The sequence below is a fragment of the Nomascus leucogenys genome, chromosome 20 (genome assembly GCF_006542625.1).
Source record: "Nomascus leucogenys isolate Asia chromosome 20, Asia_NLE_v1, whole genome shotgun sequence".
Classification (NCBI taxonomy): domain Eukaryota; kingdom Metazoa; phylum Chordata; class Mammalia; order Primates; family Hylobatidae; genus Nomascus; species Nomascus leucogenys.
The window spans coordinates 1,738,263-1,762,980 of NC_044400.1; the positions used below are offsets into that span (position 1 = coordinate 1,738,263).

A 24,718-nucleotide genomic window follows, 5' to 3' on the forward strand; every position below is an offset into this window, starting at 1 on the left:
CAGTGTCTGGTGCGTGGTGGGTGCAATGTCAGCATGAGCATTTATGATCTCCCTAGAGGTCTGAAACCAAACCCTTCATCGTGGCTAAGCAGTGCTGGGCAGAACCAGATCACCTCCTCTGTTCTACCTAACATATCTCTATTAAGTCAGCCCGCATTGCCTTCTCAGGTGGCCGTGTTTACCCTTGAACTTGCTCTTGGTCTTTCTGTTCCCTGAGGTGCCACGTGGCCCCGCCTCCCTGCTGGCTGGCTACGTGAGTGTGAGTTTTGCCCTGTGTGACTTGTGGAGATGAATTTGACCCTCAACCAGTCCAGCAGGAGGGAAGGCTTGGGTCTTGGTCCTGACCCTCCTGCAAACTCTCAAATTTCATCCAAACTGCTGCTCACAGGTAGAACCAGGTGAGGACAGAGCTCGTGACCCCCGCACGGACCCCCTTTGGGGAACCCCGACCCTTTGAGGGACTCAAGCATAAGTGATCACTGACCACAGCCTTGCCGGAGGCCGGGTCCCCATGAACACGACTCCCTCCAGGGCCTGTCACAGCGGCCGGGTGTGTCTCACCTGATTCTTCTCTGGATTCGCAGGTTCATGGCCACCACTGCCCCTTCATCAAGGTCAGGGTCACCTGTGCCTCATACCCACCTCCCCTCCTGCACCCCTGGTACCCCTTTTGGCTTGTGTCAGCCTCTTTGCCAAGTTCTGAGGGCATCATCACCTTCATCTCCTTACCTCACAGTGGACACTGGCCCTGCCCTGATGTCAGGTGCCAGCCCCCTCCCCACCATGCCAGGCATGGCCCAGGCGAGGCCCCTGTGGGGAGGGGCACAGCCCAGGAGGCAGAACAAGGTGTCACAGCCCAGCCCTGCACCCCAGAGGGTGATTCTGTCCCTGAGTAAGGTTGGGCTGGGGATCAAAGAGGGGTCTCCCAGAAGTGGGCAGAGGCCAGGATTAGGGAGGGGGAGCAGGTGACCCTGACACCCCAAAACCTGGTGGGTGCAGGCAGTTTGGCCAGCAGCGGGGCCAGGCACTGTGTTTAGGGAAGAAGGAACCCAGGGAATAGGCCGATGACTCCCAGAGGGAGGCTGCCTGGCCAGAATCCCGCCCACAGCTGGTGCCGGGGCTCCTGGCAGCTGGCGGGGGGCCCTAGTGGTGTGGAGAGGAGAGGAGACAGTGGGACGGGACAGGGCGCAGGCGAGGCCGGTGACAGGTGCGTGTGTCTGCCAGGTCGGTGCAGCCTTAGAGAGGCAGGAGCTAGACAGACGGGAGGGAGGGAGGGCAGCAGGTGTGAGGCGGAGCGGGGGTGGGGTGGGAGCAGAACACAGGCCTCCCTCCCGGGCCGGGCCGGCTGACTAAGTGACTCCTGAGAGGGTGCACTCACACCCCAGTTGGGTGGTTTCCAGTGTTGTCAGCTTCACTGAAAATGAAATGTCCTCTGGCTGCCCCAGCTGTCGGACGCCTGCCTGCTGTGAGGCAGTAATTAGACGCTCGTGTGTGTAACACATGTGTGCATGTCTGTGTGTGCACGTCGGGAAAGGGTGGGGCGGGGCAAGTGGTAGACCCATGGCTGGAGGGGCCAGAGAACATGCCCACGCATGCGCACACACAGAGTACACATTCACACAAAAGTCACACTCAGACACACACAGTACACACTCGCACAAAAACACACAATACACACTCGCACAAAAATCACACACACAATACACCCTCGCACTCACAAATACGCACAAAAATCACACTCACAATACACAAAAATCATACACACAGTACACTCTCACCCAAAATCACACTCACACGCAAATACACAACTTGCACAAAAACTACACTCACACACACCCACTGTTCTCTCCCAGGGCCTAGCAGGTCTTTGGCTGGAGAACGCAGGGCTCCAAGGTCCCCATCCGCCACGGGCCTGACCCCTCCTTGCCCTGTGGCCACCGCACCCAAGCTCTGTCCCGGCCACCGTGCTGGGATGGGGACGTGAGCCACTGTGGGTCTCTGGGTGGTGCCCCCACCCCAAGCCAAGAGCTGCAGCCATGCCTGCACGGTGCCTCTCCAAACCCTGTCAGTTCTTCCTCACCTTGGCCCTTTGAAGCCTAAATGAGAAGATCTATTTATAGCAGTCAGCATATGGACCCTGCCAAATGTGCCCGCTCAGACATATGCTGGCGGCACGCTCAGCCCGACACCACGCCAAGTCCCGCCCCAAGGCCAAGCCGGCCCAGCTCCCCCGAAGCCTCACACCCATCAGCGTGTGCTCCCTGGGGTCCCTGGATCCCCTGGGGCGTGGCGGCTGCTGCAGAGGGGACCCAGGCCTCCAGGGAGAGCTAGCCAGCCACTCGCTTCTAGCCCAGGCTCTGCCCAGGGAGGGCCCCCAAGTCCCTTCTCCCCCTACCTCCTGGATACAGACAGGTGAGCAGGTGGGAGGTGACAGCCAGAGGCACGGCAAGGGTGTCACCCTGAGAAGAGGGGAGGGGCCGTCGTCCCAGCCTCAGGTGGGACATGAGCCCAGCTGTTACCAGTAGGGCCCACAGGCGGGTTGGGATGCCTCCTCCACCAGAACTCTCCCCTGCACGTCCCGATTCTTCCACAGGGGACCCATGTCTGCTGAGACAGGAGCCGGGCTGGGTTCTTCCCATCATGTGTCCTTTTATTTAGTCCTCCCAGGGTCATTTTACAGGCACAAAGATTGAAGCCCAGGGTGGGTGGGCCACTTGCCCAGGGGTGCACAGCACCAAGCAACAGGATCGGTGTCCAGCATCAGGGACGGGCTGTGGGATTCCATCACTCATGTTCTCTTCAGTGCTCAGAGCCTCTGTGATTCATGAAGACAGCAACCCTGTTCCGTCCATCTTGGTTCCTTCCCTGTCCACCCCCAAGCACTCAATAAATACCGAGTGAATGAATGATTGTGAGAATGAAGGATGAATGAGCACACGAGGAGGGTGGAGATGGTGAGTGTGAGTCCTCAAGCTTCAGCCAGGCCTCTCCACCATGCAATCTTGCTCTTCTCCCTGGGGTAGCTAGAAATGATGAGACAAGGTCTTTTATTCTGATGGGGTTATCTCCTGAGGCATTTATTCTGGTGGGAGTATCTCCTGAGGCTTTTATTCTGGTGGGGGTATCTCCTAAAGTTCAGATGTTTCCAGGGGCCAAGAAACTAGGGCTGAATCCTCCCTTTTCTTTTTTCCATGAGAGGGGCAGGGAGAGGAAGTCTTGGGACCTTCAGTAGTGGGATGCCCCTGTGGTCAGTCCTGGGCTGCCCCCCCAAGCCCCACTCAAGGGGCTTCCCTTCATTTCCTCATTCAACTCAAGGACTCCACTCCCTTCCAATATTCTGTCTGCCTGGATGCTTTGGCCTTATCCAGTAGTCTTTTTTTGGTCACCCAGGGTGGCGTGTGATGGTGTGATCATGGCTCACTGTAGCCTCCACCTCCTGGGCTCAAGGAATCCTCCTGCCTCAGCGTCCCGAGCAGCTGAGACTACAGGCATGTGTCACCATGCCCAGCTGTTTTCTTAGTTTTTGCAGCGATGGGGTATTGCTTTGTTGCCCAGTCTGGTCTTGAACTCCTGGACGCAAGCAATCCTCCCACCTTGCCCTCCCAAAGCTCCGGAATTACAGGTGTGAGCCACTGTACCTTACCTCCCCTAGTCCTTATTTGCGGTCTGTTGGACTTGTGAATGCCCAGGGAATGGGCCTTCTCTCCACCCTGTGTGCAGGGGAGGGGTTGAGAGAGGCCGAGAGGTCCAAGCTCCACCCCTTTGCATGGACCATTTTCCGTCCAGAGCCATTGGGAGGCAGGGCTGGACTTGGATCCCAGACCTTCCTGCCCCACCCAGGGGCCTCTCTTTCTGCCTCTCCTGCTCCAGGTTGCGAGGACAGTCTTTCCTTTAGGGCGCCAAACAGGGGTGAGAACAGAAGGTCTCCCCCAGGACCTGTGGTCTGCACCGTAGCCCTGGGAGCAGCCCCTGCTCCCCATCCCCCCGCCACCACACTAGCCCCTGCGGAGGGAGCCCAGCCCTGCCTGCACCCTTCCCAGAGGCTCACTAACAAGGGGCAGCCTCTTTCAGACCAACCACATTCTGCGGCCTTTCAGCTGTAATTAATGTTTGCTGTGTTATTAGAGAGATTCTTGATAGGCTCTGAGACACGGAGGGTTTGCAGAACTGGCTGGGCAGGCAGAAGCCAGCTGCCCACGGGCACCCAGTCCTCCTCACTCAGGGTCCTGGCCACCTTCCCTCGCAGAAAGCCGCTGTCCCCGCGCTCAGGGTCCCCTGGTTTGGAGGCACCTCCTGGGCTTTTCTCAGACCCCCACCTTTCCTTCTGTCCACGCAAATCCCACCAACGGCTTTGCAGACCACTTCACGCCCTGGGCAGCACACAGCACATGTGTTTTCTTTTTTTTTTTTAGGACGGAGTCTGGCTCTGTCGCCCAGGCTGGAGTGCAGTGGTGCGATCTCGGCTCACTGCAAGCTCCGCCTCCCAGGTTCACGCCATTCTCCTGCCTCAGCCTCCTGAGTAGCTGGGACTACAGGTGCCTGCCACCACGCCCTGCTAATTTTTTGTATTTTTAGTAGAGACGGGGTTTCACTGTGTTAGCCAGGATGGTCTCAATCTCCTGACCTCATGATCCGCCCGCCTCAGCCTCCCAAAGTGCTGAGATGACAGGCGTGAGCTGCCCCTGGCCAGCACATGTGTTTTCTCACGTTCCCCCCTCCAGGAACCCCAGGGTGATGTTAGTATTTTCAGTTTTCGGAGGAGAGAAAACAGAGGCTGGGAAAGACCCAGAGTTTTGTGAGTATCAGGAACTGAGCGGGAGGGTCCAGCCCTACCCAGGTCCCAGCTCCTGTCGGGGAAGGGGAGTTTCACACCAGCTCCTCCGTGTGCCCAGCATGTTCACAAACACCATCACATCTCACTCATGATGGCCCCATTAGTGGCTATCAGTGGCCCCATTTGTCAGAAAGGTAAACTGAGGCTCAAAGAAGTTAAGGACATTCTGCAAGTCACCCAGCTGGGGAGCAGGAGGCAAACTCAGCTTAAAGCCCAGCTCCTCCTGCCCCAAGGAGCTGCCACTGCCGGCTTCCTCTGGCCCTCACACTGCACAGAGCCCCTCTGCTCAACTCACTGCCAGGAGCCCTCTAATTCTCCAGTGGATTCTTAGAGCCAGAGCTCGGCCCCCTGTGGTGGATGGGGAACGTGAGCTTGGAGGAGGCCTGGGGCTCCCCACCCACTCCCTCTTACTTGAGGACTTGGGTTTGGCTTGACTCAGTGATCCTCCGCTGCCCCACAAAGCCCTGCACCCCGGGGCTCAGTGCCGGCTTCTTTTGCTCAGGGTTCTTGGGTCAGGCACTGGAAGGGCTCAGCGGGGCGGTTCACCTCTGCTCAGCAGCGGCTCCTTCACTCCCAAGCCAGTGCCATGGCCCTGGCCTCTCGGTCTCGATGGGACCACACCCCCCACCACCCAGCTCTCACAGCAGAGTACTGGGAAAGTCGCTTTTCTCACCTGGTGGCTGCTTCCAGGACACAGGAGGCAGGGCAGCCGGCCTAGCTAGGGGCTGTGCCCAGGATGGACACGGCTTCGCTTCTACCACTGCCTTGGTCAAGGCTATCTCAGGCCAGCCCAGATTCAGGGGTGCTGAGCTAGACCCTACGTCTCAGCAGGGGATGTCAAGGTCTCTGCAGATTCCGGGTGGGACGTAGAGACGCAGCTGTCTTTTGCAGACAGGGTCGGCCCTAGCAGTCCTGCCTTGAGCCCCTATTTACTTCCTGCGTCTGTTCCTTTTCTCCTATGTTAGAACGGCCGTTCCGAAGGGGCTGAGATTGCAGTTTACTCATTTTGTATTCTCTGTGCCCTCCCCTCTCAATTGGCTGCTGGGATGTCCATCTGCGAGCACGGATGCCCCGGCACATAGACCAGCAGGCCCCAGGAGGTGGGCGTGGGTGGTTTCACAGGTCTAGCCTCAAGGGCAGGGAGCTGGGGTCTCTCTCCGAGGCCCTTGGCAGCCCCATCCAGGGACCAGCCCCTCCCAGATGCCATCTCCGAATCCACTGCGTCGGACGCCTTCCAGGCAGTCATGAGTTCTCCCAGAGGAGGCTGCTCTGTCATTCACCCTACTTTGAGCCGACCCTGAATCGTGAAAATCTGGAAAGCAGAGAAGACAAATGAGGCGTGACATTTCACTTGAGAAAATGATCATTCACTTTACAAAGCGGTGTGTGGTGTTTGCCTGCGGGACTTTCCAGAAAACATCCACTGGGGAGGGGGGCCAAGCCCACCGAGCCAGGGCCTTCCAGCAGCAGCACTGCTTGATGAGCTGGAGGAGGAAGCCAGGACAGCCTCAAACCCCAAACCAGCCAAGACCCTGCAGGAAATGAAACCCCACCCTGATCTCACCTGTGAATATTGGATCAAAAAGCCTCAAAGACACTCAAGGAAATCCAATTCCACAGAATATCGCAGAGATAAGAATCAGCCATGATTATGTAGAAGTTATACAAAGAATTCAAAGTTGGCTTAATATTAGATAAATCTATTAATAAACTACACAGTGTCTGCAGGTCAGCTGGAATGCACATTCATAATGACGAAAGGCATTTGATAAAATCCAGTGCCAATTTCGGATTTTAAAGTAACTGCTAGAAATAGAACCAGAAACACACGTCTTTATCGAAGTCAAGAATCTGTCTCAGTTCAACAGCCAGAATCATTCTAGGTGATGAGATTTTTTAATGATTCCCATTCAGAAACTTATATTAAAAAACAGCAATGCCTTCATCATTGTCCGGAAATTCTGGACGTAGCAATAAGACACGAAACAGAATTAAATGGGATGTCTACAGGGAAGAATTGTAATTATTTGCTGACAATATGATTCAAGACCTTAGAAACCCAAGAGAAGCAACTGAGAAAAAAAATGACTTAATATAAAAATTTAATACAAAGGTGCTGGGCTGGAAATCAAACATATACAAATCAATAACTTTTCTCTGAACTAACAACAGCTAGTCGAGACACATAATTAAATAAACGGTCCCCACTTACAACGGCACCAATAAAACAACAAAACCCTCCCAATTCCCAGGAATGAATTGACAAGAGAAATTTAGGATCATTATGAAAAACTCTCTAAAGTTATCCTGAGAGATATCAAAGAAAACAAGAGTGGTGAGATGTGCCGTGTTGGAATATTACCCGAAAGTCTTTCCAGAATTAATTCACAGGTTTAACGCCATCCATCAACAGGGTCGTGGCGAGTTTTACAAAGCGAGATAAAATCATTCTAAAAGTTCATCTGAATGAATATTCAAATGGCAAGAGTAAAGAAATGCAGAAAAGGGAGAATGATGAAGGATGTCTTTCCTGCCAGGTATGGAAGCTTCTTATAGAGTTACGGTGATTGAAATTGAGCTGAAATTGGTAAAAGAAGAGAGGGGCGGTGTTATCAATAGAAATAGCAGAAATGGTCCCACATAGAGGCCTCGTGAGAGGGTGACCATATGACAATTTATTGCCCCAAATAGGATACTTTCAGAGTGACAAGGGGAGGTATTCACCATTATTCTGGGAAATAGACATGCACAGGGCCCATCCCAGGAAAACCGTGACATATGCCAATTTCGGATTGCCTTCCTTTATTTATATTTATATATTTTTTGAGACGGAGTCTCGCTCTGTCGCCCAGGCTGGGGTGCAGTGTTGCGATCTCAGCTCACTGCAATCTCTGCCTCCTGGGTTCAAGTGATTCTCCTGCCTCAGCCTCCTGAGCAGCTGGGATTACAGGCCCCCACCACCACGCCTGGCTAATTTTTGTATTTTTAGTAGAGACGGGGTTTTGCCATGTTGGCCAGGCTGGTCTGGAACTCCTGAGCTCAGGTGATCCGTCCGCCTCAGCCTCCCAAAGTGCTGGGATTATAAGCGTGAGCCAGGTGCCTGGCCTGGTTGCCTTCCTTTATAGGCAGGTATGGAGTTAATATTTCCCTGAATTCATTCAGCATGCATTGCCTACTCAGTGCCTGGAAAGGAAACCCCAGCTCTTCGGTGCAGAAGGTGGACTCCAGGTGGAGGGAGATGGGAATCAGAGCCTGGCAGCATGGGGTCACAGCGGAGCAAGCACAGGCAGCCCCGGTTACAGACGGGAGGTTCCAGCCCCAATCTGGGGGCTGAACAGAGAAGCCCAATGAGTGGGGGAACATTGGGGTGGTGGGAGGGGTTCATGTCCCAGGCAGAGGAAACACCATGTCAGCAAAAATGCAAGAAGCCCAGGCAAGTCACGGCCTTATATGGCAAAATGAGAGCTGAGAGACAGCAAGGACCCTCACTGACACCCAGTCAGCCCCTTTAAGAAGTGCGGACTCTCTCCAGGGTCCTGGGGAGCCACGTAAGGTTGCAGGGGGTAGGAGGAGAGGCAGGAGACGCTTCAGCCTGGGTGGAGATGGAGCACCAGAAATCAGCCCGAGGGAATCGATTACTCAATATAGCGTCAGGGCAATTTGTTGCCTATTTGGGGGAAGGGAGAAAATCAATTTTGATCCTTCTTTACACCAGAAAAATAGTTTGCAGGTGGATTGACAGTTAAATGTAAGAATGCAAACAGTATAAAGAGGTTGGTAGACAGAGGTGGGTGTCCCGTCTCAGGATGGCGTGGAGTTCCCCGAGCCACAAAGCGGTGGAAGGCTGTGTCGGTGGGGAGAAATATGCCCCATGGAGCTGATGACAAGCAAGTCAAAAGCAAAAGCGTCTCCAGGCTGTGGCACTGGCTTTGTCTGCAGAAACCTCTTTCCTGGGAAGTGAGCTCAGGCCACAGCGGGGACAGCGCTGAACAAGCTTCGGGGAGAGGCCGTGTGATGAGGTCAAGATACATCACATTTTTCTTTTCTTTTTTTGAGATGGAATCTCACTCTGTCACCCAGGATGGAGTGCAGTGGCACAATCTCAGTTCACTGCAACCTCTGCCTCCCGGGTTCAAGTGATTCTCCTGCCTCAGCCTTCCGAGTAGCTGGGATTACAGGCACCTGCCACCACGCCCGGCTAATTTTTGTATTTTTAGTAGAGATGGGGTTTCACCATGTTGGCCAGGCTGTTCTAGAATTCGTGGCCTCAAGTGATCCGCCCACCTCGGCCTCCCAAAATGCTGAGATTACAGGTGTGAGCCACCGCGCCCGGCCCACATTTTTATTTTCACAGCTCAGCCAGATCCAGCTGAGGTTCCTTGGCAGCCGGGACACCAGTCCCCGGGACATGCAGTGCCTGACAGGTGGCCTTGGGGAGTGGAAATGGTGTGACCGTGTGAGCGAGGGCTGGTGGGGCCAGGGAAGCCTCCGGAGGGAGTGACAGGCCTCTCGGGTGCGGATGGGCGCGGGGACAGCAAATCCCTTCCCTGTCATCTTGAGGCACGAGGAGCCCTGGGCGGTAGGACAGTAATTGTCTCGCGATGTTGTGTCAGCATCCCTGGGGTTATGATAGAACTTTCTAGTAACAGACAGGAGATAGCACCCCTTCCGACTGTGGAAACATCTTGGTCCCTGAACAAACCAGGCTAGGCCACTCCCTGCCTGGGGCGGCCGCATCCCAGCCCCATCCCAGCCCATCTTCCGTTGCTGAAACCTCCTGGGCTAGACTTTGCTTGATCATTTATTTCCCTTATTAGTTTAACATTTGAGGGCTAATTGCTCATTTCTAACCTTCACCCCAAAACCATGCCCCAAATCTCTAGCACAATTAACAGCAGCCAGGAAACACACAGATTCAGTCATCACGGTAACGGTGCTGTGAGGCAGGATCTGTGCTTGCAGACTGCCCACACGCCTGTGCACCTGCGCCTGGGGAGAGGGGAGCCAGGCCTCAGCCCCCCTAAAGGGTCCTTCCAGCGTCTTAGCAGGAGGTCCTGTTCTACCACCAGGCTGTGACCCCAGGTCAGAACAGGGACAGAATCTGCAAGCTTGAGATCATCAGAAAGGCTTTCCCAGAGCTCAGGGGCTCCTGGAGGTCAGGGTACTACTAGGAAGAGAAGAAGCAGCACCTCTCTGCCTTCAATCTCAAACCGGCCATCCCTGAAAGCAACTGGAGAGATTCAGGTCAGACTAAAGATAGAACTTCCGGCTGCCAGGGTTATGAGGGCGTGATAAGGAAAGTGCCAGGCATCCTTGGACACCTAGACCCTTGCCTGGCTTAAGCGACGCGCTTTCCGACGGTGGCGGGAGGGGGACCAGTGTTGCTGGAGAGGGTCATCCCTCCTCTCCCGGGGCCAGCCAGCCACCCGCACCCCACATCCCTGCCAGCGCCAGAGCAGGGAACCATTGCAAAGTGATTTCTCCCTCCAGCGGCGCCATACATCATGTTTTTTAATTTAAAAGATGCCCCGTGGAAGCATAACAGACCATTAAATGTTTGGGTCTCTAATTAATTCCAGAGCAGCCTGGGGCTGGGGCCCAGAGGTAGGACAGCAGAATAAGCCTGGCGCATCCCAGGAGGCAGCACTCAGGGCCCCAGCCCCAGCCCTGAGCCCTCCCCGCTCTGGTCGGGAGGAGGCAGAGGGGACCAGGCACCCCCTTCCCCACCTTCCAGGGCCAGGGCCTTGGGGAGGGGCTGCTTCACCCAGCCCTGGGCTCCCACTCCGGGGCCTGCCTCTGCATATTCTGGGGTGAGGCAGGAATCTGCATTTTTACTTTTTTTTTCTGCAGTCAAATGCTCTACGCCTGAGCTATACCCCCTTTAGTTTTTTTTTTTCTTTTCTTTTTTTTTTGAGACAAGATCTCACTCTGTCACCCAGACTGGAACACAGTGGCACAATCACGGCTCACTGCAGCCTCGCCCTCGTGAGCCCGTGGGATCCTCCTGCCTCAGCCTCTCAAATAGCTGGGATCACAGGTGCATGCCACCACACCCAGCACATTTTTTTATTTTTTGTAAAGTTGGGGTCTCACCATTTGCCCAGGCTGGTTTTGAACTCCTGGGCTTAAGCCGTCCTCCTGCCTCCGCCTCCCAAAGTGCTGCGATGACAGGTGTGCGCCACCGCGCCCACTCCAGGAATCTGCATTTTTAAGTAGCAATGGAGTGCTGTTGCCGCCTTCCTGGGCCTTGCTGTGGGGGAGTCTCAACTTCCTGGCTAGACTTTCCCATGCTGAGCCTCTGTTTCCCCATCTGTCCAATTGAGGTAACACTAACCTTTGCCTCCCTGAACCCTGGGGAGGGCTCTGTGTGCGGGAGGCGCTGCACACCGGCGGACCGTCGAGGAAACAGGAGCTTTTCTCTGTTGCACACTCGTAGAGTGTCCTGCTCTTGGGGGCAGGCCAGGGGGAGCCCTGTGGCTTCCATGAGTTGTGTGGATGGTCCAGGATCCCACGGTAAGGTCGTCAGGCACTCGACACCATTCCCACAGCCCCTTGACCCTCCCCAGCACTCACTGAGTCCTTACACAGTGGGGACGTGGTGTAGGCAGCGGTCGCCTCCGTTCTACTCCCCAGCCCAGCCTCCTGGAGGGCAAGGCCGAGGTCAGGGGCCTGCTAGACCCAACTCTGTGGCCATGTCCCCAGAAGCCAGCCCCGCCGAGTCAGCCCTCCCAGCCCCAGCCTTGACTGCAACCCCCGCCAGCCTCCCCTGGACGATAGGATGGGAGCAGGAAGCGGAAGAGAGGGCCGGGTCTGGGGGGCCATGAGGGAGCCCCTAGAGCTGGTGAGATCCCTCTATGGGCCCCCCTGTCTGGGCACCAGGGCCGGCAACTGTGCTGAAGGAGAACCCACATGTGTCCAGCGTGCGGCTCCGTCTCCCATACTGCCTTGCACTGACCTTCCCTCCCCTACCGAGGAGGAAATGAGTGTCTACTGGGCACCCCCTTGTACCCAGCATCATGCCAGAAGCCTTAAGTAACTGGTGATGCATCCCCCACCACAACCCTGGGAGGCAGACACCATGATGATCTCTGTTTGACAGATGAGGGGACTGAGGCTAAGAGAGGTTAAGTGACATGCCCAAGGTCACACAGCAGGCGCACAGCAGAGCCAACACCATCTCCTGGCCCACGATGGTTCTGTGTCCCCTGACGCAGCAGGTGCACAGGCGGGCCCCCCACCTGCTCCTAGCTGGGCCAGGTCACCATGGCAGGCCTTGCGGCTTGAGGCCCAACTGCCCTGATATGCCCATCACAGCCTCATGGGCTCTGCAGCAGAGCCCAGGGAGACAGACAGGGCGAGAGCCAAGCTGCAGAGGCAGGCAGACGTTAGCAGTAAACATGATCTATCGGCAAAACATTGGAATGATGAAAAGTTATCGATCTATAGCTTTCCAACCATCTCCCCACCTCCCCCACACGTCTGGCCCTCTGCCCAACTTTCCCCCTGGAGCTGGAAACTTCGCTCCATCAGCAGAATCCTCAGTCCAGCCCTGGCCCCGGCCCCAGACCAGCCCTGGCCTCTCATTTGGTTTAAATGATCGAGACGAGGAACAATATTTTTAGACAGATGCACGCCCGTCCCAGCACGGCTGTTGTGATTATGCAAATCCAGTCGTAAGAAGTTTAAAAGCCTGGAACCACCATATTTCTTGATTTCATTAGTGATGACACAGGCCACGGAAGGAACTTGCTGCCCACCTCACACGCACTGTCCCCATCGTCCCCTGGGGGACAGCGGGGTATTCTCTGCAGGGGCAGTGTGTGTGAGGCTGATGATGAGACGTCATGAGGGCTCCAGCCGGGCAGACACCAGGCCCCAGACACAATCCCAAGAGTCCTTGGAGGCGTCTGGCTCAACAATTTCATGTTAGGATGGGGGAAACTGAGGCCCGGAGATGGGAATTGGAGACCTGGGACTCTGGCTCCGGCCTGGATGCCTGGCCTCTCCCGCTGTGACCAGTTTTCCCAGCAACTCCAGTACTTAGAGGGGAGAGGGTCTCCCAGGAGAGGGTTCTCGGAGCAATGCTGCACTCTCTCCTCCCACCCCTTCTGAGCAGAGAAGCCCAGGGAGGGGAGATGATCCGGTTAAAGAATAGGCTCCTATCCCAGCACTCAAGCCCTTCCACCTGCCCCCAGCTACCCCTGCAGCCCCACCTCCCGCCAGCATTGCCCACCACTGCCTGCGCCCTGGACACCCCACACTCCCTGGAGGGGCCTCCTGCCTTCATGGCTCGAGCACACTCCCTCTGCCTGGGATGCCTGTTACCATCCTCCCCTAACTGCTACTCCTCTGCTGGGGCCCTTCGAGCAGCAGCTCCTGCCAAAGCCCTGCCTGGTTACCCCCCATCTCGCACACCTCCCTAGCCCAGCCAGGCAGCCTCTTTCCCTGCAGGCCCCACTGTGGTCTGTAAGCCCTTCAGAGGCCCCGTGGTTCCTAAATGTCCAGTGCCTGGCAACCCATCTTCAGTGGACAGAGCAAGGCCAGGAGATGAATATGGACCCTCCTGCTCTGGGTCTCGGGGGCATGGCAGGCGGTAGACCCGCTGGCCCCTGGCCCTGAATCCCAGCAGATTCCAGCTGGAGTAGGGGTCTTTTCTGGTGTCCGAGGGGGGTGGGTCCCACTCTCAGATGCTAAGCCACTCACCCTCCACCCATCCAGGAGAGAGCTTCTTCAGGAGGTCAAATATGCTTCAGAATCTGTCCTTTTGAGTGTTGCCTCCACCTTCAACATTCCCTGAAGTGGCCAGCTCATTCCGTCGGGGGTATTCCCGCTCACACCACCTCCCCGCAGCCCTGCCCTCTGCGCCAGCTCCTGCTTGAACACCCCTGCTGATGGGGGGCTCACTACCTTTCACAGCTTGTTGGACAGAGCTCTTTAGCAACTGGGTCCCATGAGTGCTCCTGTTTCCAGAGGCCACTGGCGGTTGCTGCCCCTTCTCCACCCTCCAGACAGGCCCAGAGCTGAGCACATTTCCACGGTCACCTGGCCTAAAGTCTGACCCCATTCTCTGTTCTCCCGGCTTCCGTGTCTGTCCCCTGATCAGCACTCTCTGATCATACATAGGGTATGCTGGCCACCCCTTCCAGCACCCTCCAGGCCCTGCCTGTGGGAGGCAGAGCTGTCCCAAGATGGAAGCGTGGTAGGCTCAGGCGGTGGGTGGGCAGATGCCCCCAGGACAGCCGGGGTCTCCGTGCAACGAGCAGACCTTGCCATCGGCTGTGAGTGAATGCAGTGGTTCTGGGAGCCCATTTCCCCAACTAGCCCAGGCGACATTGGCCAGTCCCTTCGCTCGAGGGGCTTCCCACCCAGACCATGGAGGGCACCTGGTCCCATGTCCCATGACGTGGCCTGTGGTGCTCTTATGGCTGCCCAGAGCTGGGCACGTGGAGGCCTCTCTCCATCTGGGTGAGGGGCGTCAGACACTGAAGCTGGTAGGGACGTGCACAGACCAGATGAGACCTGGTGGGGTGTGGCCCAAAGCTGAGATGCAGGACCCCCTGTGGGTTAGGGTTAGGACCACCTAACCCCCTGTGTGCACCTCATATCTTTCCTGAGGGGGTAACAGCTCCTATGGGCTTGACCAAGCATGATGTGGATGGCCGGGTGTGGTGACACACACCTGTAATCCCAGTGCTTTGGGAAGCTGAGGCAGGAGGATGGCTTGAGTCCAGGAGGCCAAGGGTGCAGTGAGCTATGATTGCACCACTGCACTCCAGCCAGGGCAACAGAGCGAGACCCATCTCTTTAAAAAAGTACAAAAGGAAGTTAATGTTTGTGAGAAACCACAAGCTCCCTGGGAGGAGTTGTCTTTACTCCCATTCAACAGAAGAGGAAGCAGAGCCGGCGCGTCCCAGCCCGCGCGCAGCGTGGTTCGAGTCTGTCCAGTCCTGGCTGCTGGGCACCGTGCCGGCCCTGGGATGCCACAGCAGTGACCAGGACACACAGCTCCTGCCCTTGCGGTGGCAGAAGCTCCAACATGAATTAAAAGTAAATAACCAAGCAGAACATCAGGGAGAGAGAAGTGCCAGGATTTAAACTAGGTGGGGGCTGAGAGTGAATTTGGGGTACAGAGAGTGAATTCGGGGTGCAGAGCAGGGAGGGCTCTTGGGGCAACGCTGCTGCATCTCGGAGTGAATGATGGGAGGGAGCTGGAGCTTCCCAGGCAGAGGGGTGGCTGGTGCAGGGTCTTCAGCCAGGAAGGGGGCGTGCACTGGGGGACTGGGAGTGAGAAGGGGCGGAGGCCAATCCGGTGGGTCCTGGAGATCGTGTTTGGAGGCCGGATTCTCCTCCACGTGCGAAGGACTGGATGCCCTCTGGGCTGCGTGGGGCTGCAGGACCACCTTGGTGATTAGTGAGGCTCCCTCCAGCCGTGGAGGGAGAATGGATTGTGGGTGCCAGGAGACAAGGTGCAGCCATGGGCGTTGTCCCCGCCGGAGGTGGGTTTGGCGGCGGTCATGGTGGGAGTGGAGTGATTCCAGATGCTTCTGCAGGTGGATTAGATGCTGCTGGAGTTGGACCAGGTGTTGGGGGAGGAAAGAGAGGAGTCCAGAATGCGGCGTCAACTTTTGGTGGGGGAATGCGGCGGATGGTGAGGCAGTGAGACGCCAGCGGGGAAAGGAGTTTGGAGCAGTCACTTAGACGTGACAGGGGAGAATATTCAAGTCGGGGGCAGCCGAGGGCCTCAAGATAGACTGAGGGTCAGCTGCACAGAGACAAGAGCACAGGGCACAAGATCCCCTGGGAGTGCTGGGGAGAGGAGGCAGTGAGGACCCAACCTGGCCTGGAACATGTGGAGTTGGGGTGAAGGTGAAGGAGGCTGGACAGAGAGGGCGGTGGCTAGGATGCTGGAGTGGAGAGGGTGGCAGGAGGGAGCCGGCAGCTGCGTGGGCCAAGGGCTGCTGAGAGGCTGAGCAAGACACAAATGGGCCCTGGCAGGGCAGAGGTCGCTGGTGGCCTTGATGAGAGCGGCTCAGAGGGCCCGAGGGGGGATGCTGGATGGGGTGGGGCTGAGGATGGAAGAGGAGGTGAGCGAGGGGGATGGAAACCGCTGGCGATCCTTCCAAGAAAACCTGCTGCAATGAGGCAGAGGCCGGAAGTTACGCAGGTCAAGTTGGCTTGTTTTATGGAAGGTTCTGGAACTACGAGTTCCAATACAGCAGCTACTAGCCACGTTTCTGGCACTCCAGAGCCATAGGGGACCCATGGCCACCCTGTTGGACAGCGCAAGTACAGAACCTCCGTGCATCCAAGAAAGCTGTGTGGGCAAGATGGCATTGCAGAGGGCTGGAGGTATCAGACCCGAGGGGCGCCCATTCCAGAGGGGCCACGACCTCTGCATCTCCCTGAGGCAGGAGGCTAGGCCCTGGGAGCAGGTGCAGATGGGCTGAGAGGAAGGGGAGTTCCTTTCAGGCAGTGGGGAGCAGCCCTCCTGAGGGATGCCGGGGGCCTGCTGGCCTCCCTGGGGCCTTGTGGTCCACGCCCATGCGAGCCTCTGGGTCTGAGGCGGCAAGTGTGCTGAGGAGGGGAGCAGGGCTGGGGCTGGGTCTGTGCAGGACAGCAACGCCCACGTGGGGTCTCCACACCCACCCTCTGTGCCAGCCAGTACTCCTTTCTAGAAACGTCGTTTAATGAGCCGATCACTGGACACGGGGTGCAGCGGCAGGTGTGAGTGTGGATCAGCGAGGGCACAGGCTGGTGGGACATCGAGAATGACTGAGCGAGCGAGCCCAGCTGGAAAGGGCCTTGGGGGGCCTGTGGTCTGTCCAGAACCTTCCTAGGTGATTCAGCTTTTCTGTTTCCTGTGCCAGGTCCACAGCCTCTGCCCTTGGGGACTCCCAGACCCAGGGTGCCTCCCGAACCCCTCCTAGCACAGCACCGTCCAGCCTCTCCCCCCCGGCCCCTGACAGGAGGCTGCACAGGGCTGACTCACAGTGTGACCTCGGAGAAGTCCTTCTCGCTCTGTGCCTCAGTTTCCCCGCTGTAAAGTGAGCTGCAGAATGAAAACTTTGGGGCCCCTTGGCTGGGCATGGTGGCTCACGCCTGTAATCCCAGCATTTTGGGAGGCCAAGGCAGGTGGATCACCTGAGGTCAGGAGTTCGAAACCAGCCTGACCAATATGGTGAAACCCCATCTTTACTAAAAGTACAAAAATTAGCTGGGTGTGGTGGCGTGTGCCTGTAATCCCAGCTACTTGAGAGGCTGAGGCAGGAGAATCACTTGAACCCGGGAGGCAAAGGTTGCAGTGAGCTGAGATTGCGCCATTGCACTCCAGCCTGGGTGACAGAGCAAGACTCCGTCTCAAAAAAAAAAAAAAACTTTGGGGCTCCTCCAAAGCTGGGGGCCACAGAGGGGGCAAAATCCATGCCTCCTAAGGGGCTGCAGGCCCACCCTTCCTTCCTGGCAGGGCACTGGCCACACTGGGGAGTCGTGCCCACATGCCCTGAAGATCTCCCTGCCCAGGACATTGGCAATGAGGCCAGGCTGGGGGTGGGGCAGGACTCCCTGAACCCCTGCAGGACAGGCTGCTGCTCACCTGGACTCTGGGGCAGGGGCCGAGCAGGAAGGTGAGGGCTGGACACTGGGCTGGGGACGGCCTGCCTCCCTCATCACACAGGCTGCCCAGCCTGATGGAGGAGGGCTCAGAGCTGGGTGGGGAGGTGAGGCTGTGTTCCAGCACCACTCCCAAGGAGTCTGATGCACAGATTCTTATACTCACAATGGGGGGAGTGGGGCATGGTGGTAAGGAAAGGGCGGGCAGGGGAGGAACCAGGTGAGCCAGGAAGGGGGAGAGAGTGTGGCGCCCAGCCAGGCCCTGGAGATGTCGGCCACCGGTGCACACTTAGAGCGTGTTTCCTGCATGCATGCAACATGCCAGACATACAGACCCCCATGCACGTGTGAACATGAGGAGGAAGTCTGGGGGGCTCCGAGCTGTACCCGTGCCACCCACACCTGCCTCCACCTAGCCCCAGACGCACCAGAGCCCCAGGCCTCGCTGCCCAGACAGGGTGCCCTCAGTGACACCTGCTCTGCCCAGTGCCCCAGTGAGCATGGCCTGTGCACTCATGTACACAATCACCCGCCCTGTGTACACACCTGTGCACACACATCTGTACACACACACAGACAACCTGGCACACACGAGGGCTCACGTGTACAAACACGTGTGTGGGTGGACGTGAGTATACATGTGTCCACAAACACACATGCACACACACACGTGAACCCCATGTGCACGCAGCCCTCCAGCCCTCAGCTGTGGGCCCAGGAGAGCTGGGGCAGCCCCAGGCCCCGAAGCCTCCTCCCTGTGCCTGTGGTAAGGGCTCTTAGGCCCTGTAATCCTCCTTACCTTGACTTTGGGTTATTTTGAGCAAGAGATTAAAGGTGATTACGATTGTGGCTGAGGCGCCACGCTTCCTACGCGCTTCCTGCACGGCCGCTGGCCAGACCCACCCTTCCGGAGGCCGGGCACAGCCGGACGCCATCCGCCCCACGCCCTCGGCCCGCCCCTGGCCAGCACGCGCCTCTGCCTGAGACCTGGGCCCCCAGGAGGCCTGGGAAAGCTAAATCCCAGCGTTGGCACAGGTTGTCTGGGCACAGTGGAGGGATGGTGGGGAGGGATGGAGGGGCTGGCGTGGGTGCGGGCTGGCAGGTGCGTATGGCGTGACGGTGACCGAGACAGTGCTGACTCCCGTGATGGTGGATTTCACATCCCGCCAGACCACGTGGGGACCCCGTTTTCCCAACCCAAGCAGCCTCCCAAGCCATTTTTGAGTGGGCCTAGCCAGGTCCCGCCCGGCTGGGCTGGGCGTCCCCTGGCCACTCCAGGCCAAGCCCTGGGTTAGCTCCCCAAGGCCCGCTAGGACCTCGCTGCAGCCCCCATGCCGTCTGACTTCTCCCTCTCTTTAAATCAGAAATAGACTCTTCTCCAGGAGCCGGAACAAAATTGTTCTTTACGAAGTTTCCAAAGGGAGGAAAAAACCCATTTTACATCATTATATTTTTTTTCTCTAATGTAAACCGCTTCAGTGCAGACTAGTTGCAAACGTCAATATCAGTGAAATACACCCAGCTGGCTGCCCGCCAGGCCACGGCTGGATGACAGAGGCCGACTGTAAATCCACATATTAACAAGCAAACACACCCATTTCTCTATCCTGCAGGGAAAACACAGGCGGCCGGGAGGTGAGGCCGCACACCAGGGGCCCCCTTATCTCGAGGGCGGTGGTGGGGGGGTCCGTGGGGGAGCAGGAGCCCAGCGGGATGCCTCGCTCCCCGGACGCACCTCCAGCCCCGTCTGCAGGGTCCTTCCTGCCTGGGGCTTCCCCGCCTACAGCTCGCTGGCCACATCCTCTGTGTCCAGGTTCAGCAGACACAGAGATGGGGAAGGCACCGTCCTGCCTGGAGACCCTCAGGGTCCAGTGGAGGCTGAGGAATAGAGCAGAGGACCCCGTATGGTGGTGGGGAGGATGGTGGGAGAGGCATCTGGCTCCCCCAGGGACCTCGGAGCTGTCCCTCTCCCAGCCTGGGGAAGATGTGTGGAGCCTGGAAATTCTCAGCAGAGCAAGCAGCTCCCTTCCTTCCAGAAGGGAGGCAGCCACATTCCACCAAGGTGATGTGCAGACAGTGCCAAGTCCCAGTGCCAGGTAGACGCCCTCAGAGACCATCCAGCTGGCTCATTTGGGGAAACCGAGGCCCAGAGGGGGCACAGCGTGCCGGGGACACAGGGCAGGCGAGCTCAGACTGAGACCTGGCAGACACGAGTCCCCAGACAGGCCAGAATACCTCCCAGTACCTCCCTCCCAGAGGGCTGGAGAGGAGCCCGCGCCCCGGAAGGATTCTGTGTCGCGGGCTGGGGACCCTGTGGCGAGTGCGCAGGGCAGCTCCTACTGGCGGCTCCAGGGGCATTGTGGCCGGGCCTCCTGGGAGCAGAAGCCCCAGGTGACAGGCACCCTGCCCAGTGAGGGCCTTCACACGCGCATCCCTGGCCGCAGCCAGCTGGCAAAAGCCCGGTCACTCCTCAGCCAAGCGACTTTAGGTCCGAGTCCCCTGCCTCAGTTTCCTTATCTGACCGGGGTTGCGCCAAGAGTGAAATGGGCTTCAGGGGCCTTGATTCTGGGCTGTCAGTACCTTGTAACCCCGCCAAGCAGGCCTCTCCCCGTCCATTTTGCAGATGAGGAAACTGAGGCCCGAGAGCCGAGGAGATCCCTCCACGGGAGGGTGAAGCATTTCCTCTGCTATCCTGACCCGTCTCAGGACCCCCAGGGGCTTCTGTGTTTTACAGAAGAGATTCAGGGGGCTCAGCGGAGCAGGGACTCAGGCCATGTTCGGATGCCACCGCTGTGAGATGCCGGCCATCCCTGACCGCTGTCTTCTCTTTTGTCTTGCAGCAGGAACGTCGGAGCAGGAGGAGCCAGTGGAGCCGTCAGGACACCCAGGCCCATGGGGCAGGAGGCCTCGGTCACCGCAGGACTGGGGCGGAAGACGAGAGGCGGCCGGCTGTGAGGGAGGCACCCTCCCTCCCCGCGCTTACGTCGCGCGGCCATGCGGTTTGGGACAGGACACCCCTGAGAGTGCAGGCACCTCCCCCTCCCGCCCCTCCATCCCTTTGGGGGCTGCCGCCTGGCCCCCCACCTGGTCCCCCTTGGCAGGCTGAATTGGGGCTCCCTGCAGGGCGGTCCCGATGGCCGGGCGTGGGTGGGGCGCGCTGTGGGTGTGCGTGGCGGCCGCCACCTTGCTGCACGCTGGCGGCCTGGCCCGCGGGGACTGCTGGCTGATCGAGGGCGACAAGGGCTTCGTGTGGCTGGCCATCTGCAGCCAGAACCAGCCGCCCTACGAGGCCATCCCGCAGCAGATCAACAACACCATCGTGGACCTGCGGCTCAACGAGAACCGTATCCGCAGCGTGCAGTACGCCTCGCTCAGCCGCTTCGGCAACCTCACGTACCTCAACCTCACCAAGAACGAGATCGGCTACATTGAGGACGGCGCCTTCTCAGGCCAGTTCAACCTGCAGGTGCTGCAGCTGGGCTACAACCGGCTGCGCAACCTCACGGAGGGCATGCTGCGTGGCCTGGGCAAGCTGGAGTACCTGTACCTGCAGGCCAACCTCATCGAGGTGGTCATGGCCAGCAGCTTTTGGGAGTGTCCCAACATCGTCAACATTGACCTGTCCATGAACCGCATCCAGCAGCTCAACAGCGGCACCTTCGCCGGCCTGGCCAAGCTGTCGGTGTGCGAGCTCTACAGCAACCCCTTCTACTGCTCCTGCGAGCTGCTGGGCTTCCTGCGCTGGCTGGCCGCCTTCACCAACGCCACGCAGACGTACGACCGCATGCAATGCGAGTCGCCGCCCGTCTACTCTGGCTACTACCTCCTGGGCCAGGGCCGCCGCAGCCACCGCAGCATCCTCAGCAAACTGCAGTCAGTCTGCACCGAGGACTCGTACGCGGCTGAGGTGGCGGGGCCCCCACGCCCGGCATCGGGGCGCTCACAGCCGGGGCGCTCCCCGCCGCCCCCGCCTCCACCGGAGCCCAGTGACGCGCCCTGTGCCGACGACGAGTGCTTCTCCGGGGACGGCACCACGCCACTGGTGGCCCTGCCCACGCTGGCCACGCAGGCCGAGGCCCGCCCCCTCATCAAGGTCAAGCAGCTGACCCAGAACTCGGCCACCATCACCGTCCAGCTGCCCAGCCCATTCCACCGGATGTACACCCTGGAGCATTTCAACAACAGCAAGGCCTCCACCGTGTCCAGGCTGACCAAGGCCCAGGAGGAGATCCGTCTGACCAACCTGTTCACGCTCACCAACTACACCTACTGCGTGGTGTCCACCAGTGCCGGGCTGCGCCACAACCACACCTGCCTCACCATCTGCTTGCCCCGGCTGCCCAGCCCGCCCGGCCCGGTGCCCAGCCCCTCCACGGCCACCCACTACATCATGACCATCCTGGGCTGCCTCTTCGGCATGGTGCTGGTGCTGGGTGCCGTCTACTACTGCCTGCGCCGGCGGCGGCGCCAGGAGGAGAAGCACAAGAAGGCCGCCTCGGCGGCCGCAGCTGGCAGCCTCAAGAAGACCATCATCGAGCTCAAGTATGGGCCAGAGCTGGAGGCGCCCGGCCTGGCCCCGCTGTCCCAGGGCCCGCTGCTGGGCCCCGAGGCCGTGACGCGCATCCCTTACCTGCCTGCCACCGGCGAGGTGGAGCAGTACAAGCTGGTGGAGAGCGCGGACACCCCCAAGGCCAGCAAGGGCAGCTACATGGAGGTTCGAACCGGGGACCCTCCGGAACGCAGGGACTGCGAGCTGGGCCGGCCGGGCCCCGACAGCCAGAGCTCGGTGGCCGAAATCTCCACCATCGCCAAGGAGGTGGACAAGGTCAACCAGATCATCAACAACTGCATCGACGCGCTCAAGTCCGAGTCCGCCTCCTTCCAAGGCGTCAAGTCGGGGCCCGTGTCCGCCGCAGAGCCGCCGCTGGTGCTGCTGTCCGAACCGCTGGCCGCCAAGCACGGCTTCCTGGCGCCCGGGTACAAGGACGCCTTCGGCCACAGCCTGCAGCGGCACCACAGCGTGGAGGCCGCCGGGCCCCCTCGTGCCAGCACCTCGTCCGGTGGCTCCGTGCGCAGCCCCCGCGCCTTCCGGGCCGAGGCCGTCGGGGCGCACAAGGCCGCGGCCGCCGAGGCCAAGTACATCGAGAAGGGCTCCCCCGCGGCCGACGCCATCCTCACTGTGACGCCCGCGGCCGCCGTGCTGCGGGCCGAGGCCGAGAAGGGTCGCCAGTACGGCGAGCACCGGCACTCGTACCCCGGCTCCCACCCGGCCGAGCCACCTGCGCCCCCCGGGCCACCGCCGCCGCCTCCGCACGAGGGTCTGGGGCGCAAGACCTCCATCCTGGAGCCGCTCACCCGGCCGCGGCCCCGCGACCTCGCCTACTCGCAGCTGTCCCCGCAGTACCACAGCCTGAGCTACTCCTCCAGCCCCGAGTACACCTGCCGGGCCTCCCAGAGCATCTGGGAGCGCTTCAGACTGAGCCGCCGGCGGCACAAGGAGGAAGAAGAGTTCATGGCCGCGGGCCACGCGCTGCGCAAGAAGGTTCAGTTCGCCAAAGACGAGGATCTGCACGACATCCTGGACTACTGGAAGGGCGTGTCGGCCCAGCACAAGTCCTGAGCCCCCCCAGACCCGCGATGCCCACTGGACCAAAAAGGACGCCAGATCCACCCAGAGACTCAGCACCAAACCCAGCACACGCACAACACCACAGCAACTGTGACAGCCGGGGGGGGGGCCTGCAGAGGCGAGGGGGGCGCGGGCGGGGACAGACTAGGGGGACACGTCCCGAGCTCCTGTGGCCGGTCCTGGGATGCGCTCACCGTCCCGGGCGGCACGTGTCCACACACACACACACACACACACCACACACACACACACACACGAGGGACTTCGGAAAACTGTGTCTTAGGGATGGGGGGTGGGGGTGGGGATTTTTTTTCATTATCTTTCCTCTTTTGAGTCTTCTCTGCCTTTTCCTCTCTCTCTTTATTTTCTTCCTTTTTTAAAAAAATATAATAAAAGACAAGTTATTTTAAAAAGACATACAATGCCGTCCGTGGGGGGTGTGGCCAGCGTGGCCGCCTCGGGGTCCCTCACGTGATCTCCTCGGTCCGTGGTTTTCTGTGGATTCTCTGTCCATCCGTCTCTTCGTTGCCGCCTCCGGAGTCCACCGCAGAGGGGCAGAGTGAATGCCGGCGGCCGAGTGGCCTCCGGGACAGGTCCTGGAGCCCTGCTGGACTCAGGGTGGGTGGAGGCTGTGCCTGTGGACGGCCGGGGTGGCCGGGAGGGCCGAGGGCTGGGAGGCACGTCCCCCAGCCGAGCCCCCGTGTACACTGTAGTCGTTCTATTGTACAGAAAAAATATTTCTATATTTGCAATGTTTGCTGTAAAATGAGAAAGAAAACAGACTATGTCTACTTAAAAAAAAAATCTGCAAAGGAAAAAAAGTCGAATGCTTGTTTGTCCTGGGTTTTTACTGTGGATTTCCGGGAAAGAGTTGAGGTTTCTTTTATGTCCCGTTTAGGGGGTGGTTTTATTGATTTGGCCCTGGGGTGGGGCACGCTGTGTCTCTTGGCGAGAGCATGGTGTGACCAGGGGGGTGCACGTGGGAACCCTTGGGAGGTGGGCGGCCCGCACTGGGCTGGAGTGTGTCTGAGAGCCGGGGTGGACAGGGCAGGCGGGAGGACGGGCGGGAGCAGGGTCTTGGTGTGGTGGATCTGCGGTGCGGGGCTGCTTCTGTGTGTGTCTGGCTGTGCGTGCCGGTGGGGTGTGTGCAGAACCCAGCAGCCGCAGGGGTGTGAGTGGGCCTGGGACACCCAGAGACTCTTGAGTGAGGTTCCGGGTGAGTCGATGTGGGTTTGCATGTGAGTGAGTGTGAGCGTGAGGTGGTTGGAGGGTGCGTCTGTGTGAGGGCGGGTTCCCCTGCTGTCGCCAGAGCCCCACCTATAGAAAGTCCCAAGAGACCCCTAATTCTTTGGGGGTCTCTCAGGACGCTGAGCCCAGAGCCAGACCCTGTACTGCAGCCCCCTCCATATGCATCTCACCCACCACCCCTCCAGGCAGCACGCCCTGGTGTGGGCACCCGTTCTGAGTGAATAAGAGGCTGGAGTCCACGTGGGACCAGCACCAGCTTGTTCAGCATCCCCAGGGGAGGGTGGAGAGAGTCCCTGGCTTCCTGCTGCCCAGAGCACAGGGTGCACCTCATCCCACCTACAGGAGCCAGAGTGAGACGCTGAGGACAAGACTCAACTCCCAGGCCCTCGAATCCACCT

General features: G+C 58.9%; 1 protein-coding gene across 1 annotated transcript; it reads left to right on the plus strand.

Moving 5' to 3' along the window:
* The first annotated feature begins 20,289 nt into the window (after nucleotides 1-20,289).
* Nucleotides 20,290-23,893, plus strand: ELFN1 (extracellular leucine rich repeat and fibronectin type III domain containing 1). The gene has a single exon (XM_030801336.1). The coding sequence runs from the start codon at nucleotides 20,577-20,579 to the stop codon at nucleotides 23,061-23,063; it is 2,487 nt and encodes an 828-aa protein (XP_030657196.1). The 5' UTR covers nucleotides 20,290-20,576; the 3' UTR covers nucleotides 23,064-23,893.
* Nucleotides 23,894-24,718: the final 825 nt, after the last annotated feature.

Bases quoted from the DNA above. Each gene is read 5' to 3' on its own strand.
- ELFN1 (XM_030801336.1), top strand. From the start codon at position 20,577: ATGGCCGGGCGTGGGTGGGGCGCGCTGTGGGTGTGCGTGGCGGCCGCC.